The sequence below is a fragment of the Periplaneta americana genome, chromosome 1 (assembly GCF_040183065.1).
Source record: "Periplaneta americana isolate PAMFEO1 chromosome 1, P.americana_PAMFEO1_priV1, whole genome shotgun sequence".
Taxonomy (NCBI): domain Eukaryota; kingdom Metazoa; phylum Arthropoda; class Insecta; order Blattodea; family Blattidae; genus Periplaneta; species Periplaneta americana.
Window position 1 is genome coordinate 1635092 of NC_091117.1, and position 14022 is coordinate 1649113.

The 14022-nt window shown below is 35.0% G+C and overlaps 1 protein-coding gene across 1 annotated transcript in view; it reads right to left on the reverse strand.

Annotated features, from left to right (window-relative positions):
• rsh (radish) overlaps positions 1-14022 on the reverse strand; it is a 370766-nt gene that overhangs the window by 64089 nt on the left and 292655 nt on the right. The window contains exons 8-11 of the mRNA XM_069825057.1: positions 13410-13571; positions 10266-10510; positions 7341-7577; positions 1461-1616 (exon numbers count right to left, since the gene is read on the reverse strand). Coding sequence (XP_069681158.1) covers positions 1461-1616; positions 7341-7577; positions 10266-10510; positions 13410-13571 — 800 coding nt within the window. The remainder of the gene's footprint in view (positions 1-1460; positions 1617-7340; positions 7578-10265; positions 10511-13409; positions 13572-14022) is intronic.

Here is a 14022-nt window from a genome sequence, read left to right on the forward strand (position 1 = left end):
AAATAATTAAAGTTCCACTTTCCATCGCTTGCTGCAATAAATCACTATTTTTACCACAGATTACCCGGCAGGATGTGAACCGAGGACCACATTTGAAATTAAATTTTCAGAAATAGTTATATACAATATTGTTAGAGATCGGCACAATGTAAAGAAAATTTGGAAAAATATTACAAAAAATAATACCACCTCTGTGGTGTAGGGGTCAGCGTGCTGGTCTCTACATTGGATGTTCAATTTTCTGATTGGCTGAAACCAGTTGCGTAATAGAAGTACCATTATCTAACTGGTTGTGTAATAGAATTACAATTATCTTACTAGTTGCGTGATAGAAGTATCATTACCTAACTAGTTGCGTAATAGAAGTACCATTATCTAACTAGTTGCGTAATAGAATTACAATTATCTAACTAGTTGCGTAATAGAAGTACCATTATCTAACTAGTTGCGTGATAGAAGTATCATTATCTAACTAGTTCCGTAATAGAAGTACCATTATCTAACTAGTTGTGATATAAATACCATTACTAACTAGTTTCGTAACAGAAGTTACCATTATCTGACTAGGACCGTGATACAAGTACCATTACCTAACTAGTTTCGTAACAGAAGTTACCATTATCTAACTAGTTGCGTAATACAAGTACCATTACCTAACTAGTTTCATAACAGGAGTTACCATTATCTGACTAGTTGCGTGATAGAAGTATCATTACCTAACTAGTTGCCTAATACCATTACCTAACTGGTTGCGTAATGAATGTGTTTATAACATTTTTAGTGATGTAAAGTCCACATTACATAATCAAGCTGGATAAATAATATTTTAATAAATTTATTACATTTTTTCATGTACTATATTACATCACGTGTAAACTGACTCGTCCATATTGAATATCAATAGAATCTAGCTAATAGTTTATGATAAATTACTGTACACAAACAAACGAATGCTGAGAACAACGTTTTTGATATTAAAGATGCCCAAGATGTAGATTTTCGTGAAAATCTCAAAGCGACATTTTTCAGTATCAAAGAACTTTATATTTACAATTCGTATAATGAAAAAGCGAAAGGTAGCTCAACTGAAAATATAGCCTACGCAAATACTGTGACGTAGATTTTAATCCCACACCCATTTAGTCATCATTGCCTATATTCCTTTACAAGCTCGAAAAGTAGTCAAGCAGAGGGGAATACTGACTGCCGGGTAATCGAGATTCGGCAGTGCTGAAAAACTGATACAGGCTGTAGCTGTTACAATTATTCAGCAACACTTTTTCACGCACAACTTTCTCAGTGAAAACTAAGACCAGATTGTCTGGTAGCGGGTTGCACTACTTCAACCAGCACAGGAGCTGCATTTTCTCTGCCCACAGACTTGGCGCGTCTCGGAATTGTGCACGTGCTAGCCAAAACTTGCTTTTCTCTTTGTGACAAGACATGATGCAGGCACGTACCTGGGCGACTCGATGTCAGGCACCTGGAGGAAGTTGCTGCTCTTGGGTTTCTGCGGGCTGTGCAGCGTGGGCACGGCGCGTGCCAGCAGCTCCGCCACCGGGACCTGCGGCGAGCCGAACCCCGTCGAGATCCCGTACAGCATCTCCTGGAACACCCTGTATGACACAAGAATAATGGAGTTCTGAGGCCACTGGAAGAGGAAAGCACACATCGAAGTAGCAGTAGTGCTGCTAATAACAGTAATAATAACAATAATAATGATAATAAAATAGTAATTTATTTATTTATTTCGAATATTAATGTGCAAAACAACAGCACAAAGCCAATTACAGTTTAGCACAAAATAAAAAACCAAACAAAACAGAACAAATGATGATGAGAATGAATGACAGAAAATGGCAGTGAGATGAAATACAATCAATATAATGGTCAACATTAATCATTCACCAAATGCAACAAAATAAATGGCAATATTTAACAAATAATAAGTTAAAAGATATTAAATAACAAGTAAGGATATATCATGCATAAGTAAAATCAAATCTGATCCTGCAAATTAGCACTTTTAATAAACCTGGCTATTGGAGAAAGGGATTTAATAGTAATAGTAATAATAATAATAATAATAATAATAATAATAATAATAATAATAATAATAATAAATAATAATTTTTATTTATCGATTTACCCTAGTAGAGATAATTGAATACAATAATCCTACACTACAATAATAATAATAATAATAATAATAATAATAATAATAATAATAATAAATAATATAATAATAATTTTTATTTATCGATTTACCCTAGTAGAGATAATTGAATACAATAATCCTACACTACAATAATAATAATAATAATAATAATAATAAATAATAATAATAATTTTTATTTATCGATTTACCCTAGTAGAGATAACTGAATACAATAATCCTACACTACAATAATAATAATAATAATAATAATAATAATAATAATAATAATAATAATAATAATAATAATACACGAGATCATTTAACAAAGACAAGGCTGAATTGGTACAGAAGAGATGCTAAGGTTATTGCATAACGAAAATAGTGTTTGGTATCAACGTTTCCAGACGTTCTTGCTGGTCATCACTGGAAGCTAGGTTCTTCGAAACTGAACTCTCTCTGCTAGATTGTGAAATATTGTGATGCGTCTAATTTATTATATTTGTTTCACTGCTTTCTCTTGTTATCCTTCTGCATTCCACTTTATTCTTCCATCTATAGTAAATTGTTTATTTGTTTTCTTTCCTCTTATTCACGTTTAATTCTTTGTCGAGCAGATTATATTTCACTACAATTTTCAAAGTTTTCTGATATCCGTGTATTTCCTTCTGTGAGCTTACCTTCACGCCTTTGTTTTCTTTTTGTCTGTTTTTTGTTTCAATGTATTTAATTCCTTTTCATTTTTTCTTTCTTTTATCATTTCCTCCGTTTTCCATTTCATATTCCAGGCTTTATTTTTGCCTTCCCTTGCTTGGATGCTTTATTCCGTTTGTGCGAGATCGTGCGTATTTGCTTGGTTTCCGCACAAAACCAATCCGCGGAAAGTCTAAAATTCCACATTCAGTATTCCCAACCTAACACACATAACAATTTCCCTCTTCTTACCGCTTAAGTGACATATTGATTTTACTGCTTTAGGCTTTTAACATATTATTTTTAGAGACGTTCAATATAGTAATAATTATAAATTGGAAACTTACCACTGCAATTTCACCTAAATTTCACTGTTAATTATTGTTTTTAAATATTTGCAAAAATTAAGTAAACTCTACAACTCCACTAAAGTTACTGCATTCGTGATGCAAGTAACATTAAGGAAGCCGTGAAAAAATCAACAAGATTCCATAGACTGGGGGGAAAAAAAGACAGACGTATATCACGGCCTGCTGGAGTATAGTAAACCCATAAAACATTTTAAAGCAACAATGTTGAAGATAGATACTGGTATTTTTGTTTTGCAAATTTGGCGTCATTGAACAGAAACCAAGATGGAGATTTCATTGCAACTAATTAGAAATTCCTCTTTCAGGTATGTAATAAACGATCTTCGCACAAAATAATGTACGATACACGAGCGGTATGTTTTCTTTCAATTCTCGGAAATTAAAAAAGCTCAACTACGTTTCGCTTTTTCAAACTTTTCCTCGAACATGAAAACTTCAACATACCGCTCTTGTAACGCATATTACTATTATGCTTCTTCGTTTATTATTTTCTTCAAAGTTTCTTTATATTATTTAGCCTATTTATTCCTACACTTTTATTTGCTGTGTTCCACTTATCTTTCTTTTAGCATCCCTTTTCATGTCTCGTTTGTTTCTTTCCCTCGCTTAGCCGCCTTCTTCTGTTGTCCAGATTCTCTCTCCTGCTTCATTGCCCTCGTCTATATCTGCTTCCTCCTCGCTTCATTATCTAAATAATAAATTCGCTGTTTCTTTCCGTTATTGAACCCTCGACCCTCCTTACACAATCTTCATGAATTGTTGTTTTATAGACCCTAAAACCGCAATAAAGTGTAGATAAGAGTGTGCAATATCACGTGACCACATTCAAGCACGCGATAGGCAGATCTGGGTGGCGTGAGGGGATCCAATTAGCAGCAATAGCACGTGGAGCGCCACAGCACTGAGGTTTATGGGTTCAAATCCTAAGCATGGATTCTTCCGTGACGGAAGTAAAATTACGGGTCCCTTGTCGTAGAATTACGCCACGTAATGGGAACCCTGATTCTAGTGAGGCATTTCTTGCCCACGTTGAATTTTGAAGTTGAGTAAACTATTGCATTAGTGATAAACAGGGAAAGGATTTATATGTAAATACATATTTACTTATAAAGCTAATATAATTTATATTTTGCATTATCTTTATGTTTCACAATGTGTAGGGTTGAAAAATCCTACTTTTATTTTCCATATTTTTCCATATTTTAGAGTTTAGTACATATTTTCGTTAATTTCCATATATTTTCCATATTTCATATAAAACAGTCCATATTATATTAGGTTTAACAATAAAACAAAACAAAATTCCATTAACTTTTAAAAATACATTTCAACAATAGAGATTTAAACACATGTTCAGTAATCCCTTTAACATCAGAGTTATTTGAAAATTAGCAGTCCTATCAACAATGGGAAAGTAAGTTACAAAACTGTATTAATTTAATTTAAAATTTTTAACAGACTTCAGTTGTGCAGCTCAACAGTTAAATGCCAGTCAGAGTACACATAGGTTCAGTTTTGTAAATCATACTATAAAGACGGTAAATATGCCAAAAGTACGTCATTCAGTCAATTTAAAATCAAAACTAACAAGTTACATTTCAGAATTTAAAGAAGATGGTTTATCAACTGACAATAAAATATTATTTTGTAATTTGTGTCAGTGTGCAGTATCATCTACACAAAAGTTCCTGGTGCAACAACACATTACAACTAGTAAACATCAGGCCAACAAACAACTAAATTCCAAGCAGAGACAATTGTTTTTAACACAACCAACAACATCGAATGTAAGATCTGAGTTTAACATCGACCTGTGCCGTTCTCTCATCTCTGCTGATATTCCTCTCTACAAACTAAAGAATAAGGTCTTCAGGGAATTCCTTGAAAAATATACTCAACATACAATCCCGGATGAGTCAACACTTAGGAAGACGTATGCTCCATCCATCTACGATGAGACAATACAGAAGATAAGAGATGAAATTAAAGATAGTTCAATTTGGGTTTCCATTGATGAGACTCCCGACAAAGAAGGTAGACTTGTTGGTAATGTAGTTATCGGTTTGTTAAATGAACAATATTCTGAACGAATTCTTTTACATTGTGATGTTCTAGAAAAGTGCAATAACAAAACTATAGTTAAACTGTTCAACGAAGCTATGGGTATCCTGTGGCCAAAGGGTATTATGTACGATAATGTGTTATTCTTTATTAGCGATGCTGCCCCTTATATGGTCAAAGCTGGACAAGCATTATCTGTTGTATATCCTAAATTGACTCATTTTACTTGTGTGGCGCATGCATTTCATCGTGTGGCAGAAGTGGTCAGAGACAATTTCCCTAAAGTAGATTTGTTGATTTCATCAGTGAAAAAAGTATTTCTCAAAGCTCCCAGTAGAGTTAACGTGTTGAAAGAAATGTACCCTGAAATTCCATTGCCACCAAAGCCAATTTTAACTAGATGGGGTACATGGCTAGAAGCAGTTGAATATTATGCCGAACATATAGACTCTATTAACAATGTTCTCCTTGCATTGGACTCTGAAGATGCAGTCTCAATTGATACTGCGAAAACAGTTACCTGTGACATAAGTGTGAAGAATGACTTAGCTCACATTCAGCATACATTTTCATGCATCATAAAAACGCTCAAAAGTCTCCAAAATAGGCACCTTTCACTATCTGAAAGTTTTGAAATTATAAATAGTACTGTGGAACAACTGAATCGTGGTAGAGGTAAAGTTGCAGATGCAGTAAGAGCTAAGGTGGACACTGTACTTTCAAAAAACCCTGGATATGAAGAACTACAAAAGGTTGTTGCTGTGATGAGTGGTGAATCAACAGTGAAGATTAACTTGGACTTATCCCCAGCAGACATTGTGAAATTGAATTATGTACCAGTTACTTCTTGTGACGTCGAACGCTCTTTTAGTCAGTATAAATCTATCCTCAGAGACAATAGAAGAAGATTCACTTTTCAGCACTTGAAAGAAATGTTTGTAACCTATTGTTATGGTAACAGACAATAAAAATTGTGTTTTGTTGAAACTACATTGGAAGATAAGGTACGTCCATTATATTTTTTGTTTAGTTTGATTAAAATGTACCAATATTTAACGTACATAGTCATTTTTTTATAATTTTAAGTCCATATTTAATTCCATATTTTGGTAAAAATCCATATTTAATTCCATATTTTGGTAAAAATAACTACATATATATTTACATATTTCATATATTTTTAGACCATATAAATCCGTTCCCTGGTGATAAACGTTGACACATTAGATTGTGAATTACGTCTGACGTAAGTTGTGTTGAGGTGGAATAAAATACAGAGAACAGCAATTTAGGGCCTGCTGACATACGCAAAGGAATTGCACATCTTGAATTTGAGGCCTTTAATTATAATAATAATAATAATAATAATAATAATAATAATAATAATAATAATCAATACTAATAATAAATAATAATACTATTAATAAATAATAATAATGATAATAATAATGATAATGATAATAATAATAATTAGTAATAAATAATAATACTAATAATGAATAATAATACTAATAAATAATAATAATGATAATAATTAATAATGATGATAATAATAATGATAATGACAATAATAATTAATAATACTAATAAATAATAATACTAATAAATAATAATGATGGTAATAATAATTAATAATAATAATGATAATAATAATGATAACGATAATAATAACAATTAATAAATACTAATACTAATAAACAATAATAATGATAATAAAATAATAATAATAAATAATAATAATGATAATAATAATTAAAAATAGTAATAATGATAATGATAATAATAATGATGATGATAATAATAATGATAACAATAATGATGATAATAATAATGATAATAATAATGATAATAATAATGATGATAATAATAATGATAATAATAATGATGATACTAATAATGATAATAATAATGATACTGATAATGATAATAATAATGATGATAATGATAATAATAATAATGATTATGATGATAATAATGATGATAATAATGATAATGATAATAATACTGATAATAATGAAGATGATGATGATGACAGTGGTAATGGTGGTGGTAGCACGCACCTGCTGCGCACGCCCAGGATGGCCCGCACGCCGATGAAGCGCGTCTTCTGCTTGCTCTGGCCCACCAGGAACACGACGTCGAACAGGTTGGCGTTGTTGGTGGTGTTCTCCTCGTTGTTGAGGAACATGCGCGTGAAGTCCTTGGCCAGCTGGTCGTAGTCCTCGAACTGGTCGCGCACGGAGTCCAGCAGCGGGCTGGAGGGCCGCATGTGGCCGATCGGCCGCCACGACCCGCGCCTGCGCAACAACACAGTCAGTTGCAAGCCTGCTGCACGGCTCTTTCTAATCTGCACTACACGACTGCTATTTAATTGGGGAAGCACACGGTTTGATCAGGTATTTCCTATCAATTATTTCGCTCATGTATATTGGGTTGAAAAGAAATGCCGGTACGAAATTATATCATTTTCCGAGGACTTCAGCAAACATGGCGAGGTGGAAATCTGTTTTCCTGAAACTAATTAAAAAAAATGTAAATACGACTTTGTAACATGTTCACCTTATTATTAAAATATGAATTGATTTTAAATTATTCATATACTTTTATTTTACAACATTGAAAATAGTGAAACTGCAGTTTATATGGTATTCCACAGCCTTCCTTATTATCCATGGATGCTGTCATTGTTACAAATTATATATATGGCCAGTTACGTTTCATATTGTTTTAACAAAATGTATCAATTTCATTATAGATATAAATTTGTATTATAAACACAGATACAGAGCTGAAAATTGAATGCAAAGCCTTCTGTATATCTCTGTTTATATGGTTTCCTAAGCGACACGATAATATTTCAAATCGATAGCGACTTCGACTCAGCATTTCTTTTGCAGCCCAATGTACTAGTGCGTACTGGCCTGTAAGAATCTACTGAGTTTCAATAAATCAACTGGAATCTTGTCACACCTGATGCATATTTGTTTAATACCTGATGTTCAGATAAATATTTTCATTGTTCCCTTAACAATATTGCGTGATGGCCGTGCTAGCAAATGTTGGATTAAATATTATCTTAATTTATAATATAATCGTGTGTTATAAATTATTTATATGACTTCTAAGAAAACTATCTCTACTGGCTTCAGTTTTTTTTTTTGCTGGTTTCGTCAATTGCCGTACGCCAGCATTCTTTCCACTACGATGTTGTACACTGCCATTCAATGATATAGGCCTACTATCTCCCTCTCATTGATTCTCTTGTAAGCCGGTCAGCTGACGCCGATCACAATGAGTTAGATGCATTGCGCTTGGATCCGATGGGAGCGCTGCTGTCGCATTGCTCGATTAATTAAATTCGGCTCAACTCAGCGCATCCAAATCCTGCTTCGTTATTATTTTGTTATCACCAGTTTAATTACAATTAAAACCAGAGCGGCGACACCGGCAAGCCCCAGAGATTTGTATTGTAATATGACGCCACAAAATTAGAGATCCTTCTTCGACGTTCCATTGTTACTCAAAACGACAGATTTCAATGATAACATCTTAGCAGATAAACAACAATGAAACTAGTTGTTAAACAGAATATGAATGATTCATTTCCAACTAAATTAAATATAGATATTTACAAAACAAAGTCAAATATTATAAATAAATAAATTAAAAAGTTAAACCAAGGTAAAAAATATCATAACGAAATAAACTGGAAACAAATGCGCGCAGAAATACGATTGCCGTCTGTAGATAATAAATGAACAACGAAGTTTTATTTTGTGACTATGGAAACGAAAAATGTCAATGTCAGAAGGCGACTTTCTCATTGCAGTTTTCTTTAGTTCGCAGGAATTCAAATGTTTATCATGTTAGCAATGATATTTCTGTATATGACTTATTACCCTGGACTATAATTATTTAAAATAAACTGGACGGTTTTCTTGCAAATTAAATAAAAATATGAACAAGTATCATTATTTCCTGCCGTTAGGAAGTCTGGCAACCGTGCTGGATGACTAACTCAGCTGTTCAGACCGAGTGTGTGTGTGCACTTTCGTACGTGAGTCGGCGACGCGCTGTTGCCAAACTAGGCAAAGTTTCAGCCTACTTTTCTAATTAACCATAGACTTCATTTCTTTCTTTCTCTCTCTGTTTAACCACCCCTTCTTGTCTTGGACTCACACATCACTGCTAGCAGGGAGAGGAGATCGCACGCTAGACATCCTACAAATGCGGCCCTCCCTGGTCATGGCATCGACATCACGCAGGACCGCCGCAGAGACATCACAGGACATTCACAAGACAACGGACAAACACCCGTGGACGGGAGAGAAATTTCTTCAAATGCGCGCGTGCTATCCACAGAGCCACAGCGGCGAACCATGGACTTCGTTACAAAACGGATATTAAGTTTTTTATTTATTTTAATGTATCATATGAATCCTCTAGATTCAAAACCCCCTAAGACCATTTTATTCATAATTTAGTTATGCCCACATATTGCTTGCTAAGAATGAATTCTAATGATTTATATAGTTCGAATTCGAAAACCCATTAAATGTAAAGAAAAAGGTTTGTTAAAAGTCATTGTAAGGTTGAAAATTCTTTCTATTTGTCACCAGTTACTGTAAAAATTCTTCAATTTGTGAAAATGGATATAGGGGATTTTGAATCTATAGGATTCATATTGCCCCCTTCAATCTGCGTAGTATTTCAAATTTCGATTTTACAGCACGATGTAATTATATATTATATCCATCCATTATTTGCGGCAAATCCGTTTTCTTCTCATCTTTTCAAGTGTGTTTCAGAATCGGTTACGACATTCTCGAAATAGAACGAATTTGAATAACGTGTATCTGTGCTCTAGATGTCTGAGCATGCGCAATGTCTTGTGCGGCTCATTACTCTTTTCTGATGCTTATGTGAAGAATGAAAGCGTACACTGCAAGACAGGAAGCCCTACAAACTGACGACCGTGTACTCACCGGTACGGCTTGGGTATCTGGCCGGTCTCGGCGTGGTTCGCGAGGTTGGCAACAATGTCCTCAAGCATCTGTGAGCGCGTGCGCTCCTGCATGCGCGCGAACTTGGGCGCGGAGTAGCTGGCACGCTCGCCGTTGACGATCTTGGTGAGCAGCCACTCGCGGAACATGGGGCCCTTGTCGAACACCGACTGCTCCCACAGGTACGGCTTGTAGGCGCCCACCTCGTCCCGCGTCACCACGGACACCTGCACACATTGTTGCGTTGCTCATCACACTAGCCGCCATTATAAACCAGCAAGTCAACCGAGATACTGCCTTCACGCTCCATTGTGGGAATGCCGACCAGCGGGACACAATAAAATTTGAGGGTTTGGTGAAGAACATGGGAGGGGTGGTAGTAGGAGGAAGAAGAATAAAGTGCATAAGATTTGCTGATGATATGGCGTTGTTAGCAGAAGAGGAGATGATACTAAGGGATATGCTACTGGAGCTAAATGACAGCTGTGAGAAGTATGGGATGACGATAAATACAAATAAAACGAAGAAGAAAAATAAAGAAGGTAAACTCGCGAACTGTATATGAGGCAGTAGAGCAAGTGGACAGCTTCAAATACTATAAGCAGTAACATGAGCTGCTGCCAGGAAGTCAAAAGGAGGATAGCAATGCCAAGGAAGCTTTTAATAGAAAAAGGAGCATCTTCTGCGGACCTCTGGAAAAAGAACTAAGGAAGAGACTAGTGAAGTGCTTTGTGTGGAGTGTGGCATTGCATAGAACAGAAACATGGATAGTACGACGAGGTGAAGAGGAGGAGGAGGTCAGCAAGAATATCGAGAAAAGATAAAATCCGAAATGACATTGTCAGAGAAATTATGCAGGTAGACAAAAATATTTTAGAAACGATAGAAGGAAAACGTTTGAGTTGGTGTGGACATTTAAAACGGATGACTGAGAACAGAATACCATGGAAAATACTGATTTGGACGGCGGAGGGACAAGAGAAACGGGTAGACCATGAGAATGTTGGTGGATGGAGTTCGACGGAGCTTGCAGAGAAAAGGACTAAGTGACGATCATGCTATGCACAGGGACACTTGGAGATAGCGGATAGGTTTGAACCATTACACAGGGTGTGTGACAAGTTCCGCATCTAGGTGATATAACATTTGTGGTGTGCGGAGTTGACTGGACGATAACTTACGTAATCGGTGGATAGGACGCAGAGGACCCAGATAATGGTCTTCAAGGTCGCCAGACTTAATCCCCCTTGACTTTGGCTTGTGGTGGTGTAAAGGAAAGGCGGTGGGAATGAAAAAATTGAAAGCCAAATAAAACCTGGCCAATTTAGTTCACAAGTGGAAGGCACGTGACCGTGTGACTTCATGGTAGAGCCGCTATTGTTGCCAATCTTATAAAAAATGAAATTGCAATATACAGACGTAGAAGAATTAAAATAATATTAATGTAGAGAGTTGTTACTTATATTTTGATTGGGTTTAAATGCATTGTTATATATAATTATTGCGCTTTGATTATTGCTAATTATAACACTACCCTGACTTCTTTGACAATCTATAATACGCCAAATTCATCCTAAATTAGTTGATCCAATTAATGATGTATTAGTGATATATAAATTCTTGTCTATCTCCGTCTGTTCCTAACCACTACAAAATAAGTTAATTGTTTTTAAATGCTATGTCGTGCATGTTACTTCACTTTGAAGGCAAAATCTTTTGTGCGACACGATTTCTAATAAAGAACCTACTTTTAAGCAGCTGTTTCATACAAGCGTTCCAGATAAGATTACTGGCATATTGGAGCGACTAGCATGAACTTCATCTACAGTTACTTGTTCACTTGTTCGTGATAGCCTCTCCATTGATACATCATCCAGGAAGTACTAACGATTTACATTTATGTACAGGGACATCATTTTATTTTTACTAACATTTTTAATATTAACTTGCCTTTACCTCTGGATCAACGCCGTTTGCTACCCCCTTCCACGACTGGAGTTCGATGATACTGGCGTAATATACAAACAAATCACTTTACTAGGTATAGGAGGGAAGAAAAGTAGTTTATCCATTTACGTAAACTAGGAAATATCGCAATTTTGAGCTTGATAATTTTCATTAGGTTTTTGTTTAATCAAAATACAGTACTGTATTAACAATGAGTGTTTTTACTCACGAACTGAGCTGTCCATGTGGACGTATTCATTATGCAGTGTATATTATACTGTCTTCAGCACATTAGCGTACAATATAGAGAATGAAGTTAAATTGAAAAATAATCATAATATGGATATTTAAACACATTTTTTAAAATGGTGGCCGTTCATTTCGATACAGCTTCAGTTCTAATGTGCATATTATCGCACTATAGACTATTGTACCTAATCCCAATTACCAGTTTCGTCCTTCGTACTAGTAACTCATGTTGAAATAATTCTGTACCTACTCTATAAAAGAGTACCTTACGTACTGTAAATTCAATCTTCACTTCTGCCCGATCCGAAAAGATAAAATTACTCAGACATGCTATCTACTGTTCGTCCAAGTGGTTACGTCGTAATGTCGTAGAAAGGGACGAAATCACGTGACAGTTAATTACTTAACGAGGCCCTTTTATTTAAGTTATTTTAAACAGTTGTATAATATTACGTAGACGTCCAATTCCTAACAGAAAATAATGTTCTCAAAAAAGAGCTAAGACAGCCCAGCCACTAGCTGGCGAATAAAAGCTGGTGGGGAAAACCGGGATACGACGTAGGCAAATGGACGACAGTACCTGTGAGAAAATGATGCAATATTGAAAGCTCTTTCGTCACCGGAAAACGCGAACATATTTTTGGAACGTACTGTTTACTATGACCGTAAGGCTACTATGACTGTATATGCAGTCTTGGATCTGTGTGGAGGACGGTTGAACTTCATTAGTAGAAGGGGTGGGAGTGAAGTACATTCAAAAACTCAGGTACAATAAAAATTGAAGTAAAAATAAAATGATGTCCCTGTATGAGAAATCCAAAATTTTCTTCACATTCCTTTAGTTTTGAAAAATAAATATTTTAGCGAAACTTTCATTTCTGGAGGTAAATGTACTAACTGGCGCAGACAAATGAGGGGCGTGGGACGCACCTCGTATCGCGTGGGCTTCCGCTTGATGCGCGGGCTGGTGCGCACGAGGATGAAGGTGTGCAGGAAGTGCGACTTGATGCAGGCCGGCGAGAAGGACGTGTTGTCGGCCTCCAGGAACACCACGCACACGATGTCGTTGCCGATGTGCCGCTTGCGCTGCAGCTGCACACCACAGTGACTTTAGACAGTGCTGAGGTAGGTACAGATTACATAGATATGTACCACATAAGATAAATGAATAAATAAATAAATAAATAAATAAATAGATACATACATAGACAAGTAAGTAAACAAATACATTAATAAATTAAGTAAATAAGTAAATAAATAGATAACGTCAACAGCTAAAAGTTTAATAGTTTAAATAAATAAATAAATAAATAAACAACTAAATAAATAAATCAATCAAAATAAATGAATGAATAAATAAATGAATAAATAGATAGATAGATAGATAGATAGATAGATAGATAGATAGATAGATAGATAGATAGATAGATAGATAGATAGATAGATAGATAGACAAGTAAGTAAACAAATAAATCAATAAATTAAGTAAATAAGTAAACAATAAATACGCAATTAAGTAAATAAGTAAATAAATACATTAGTA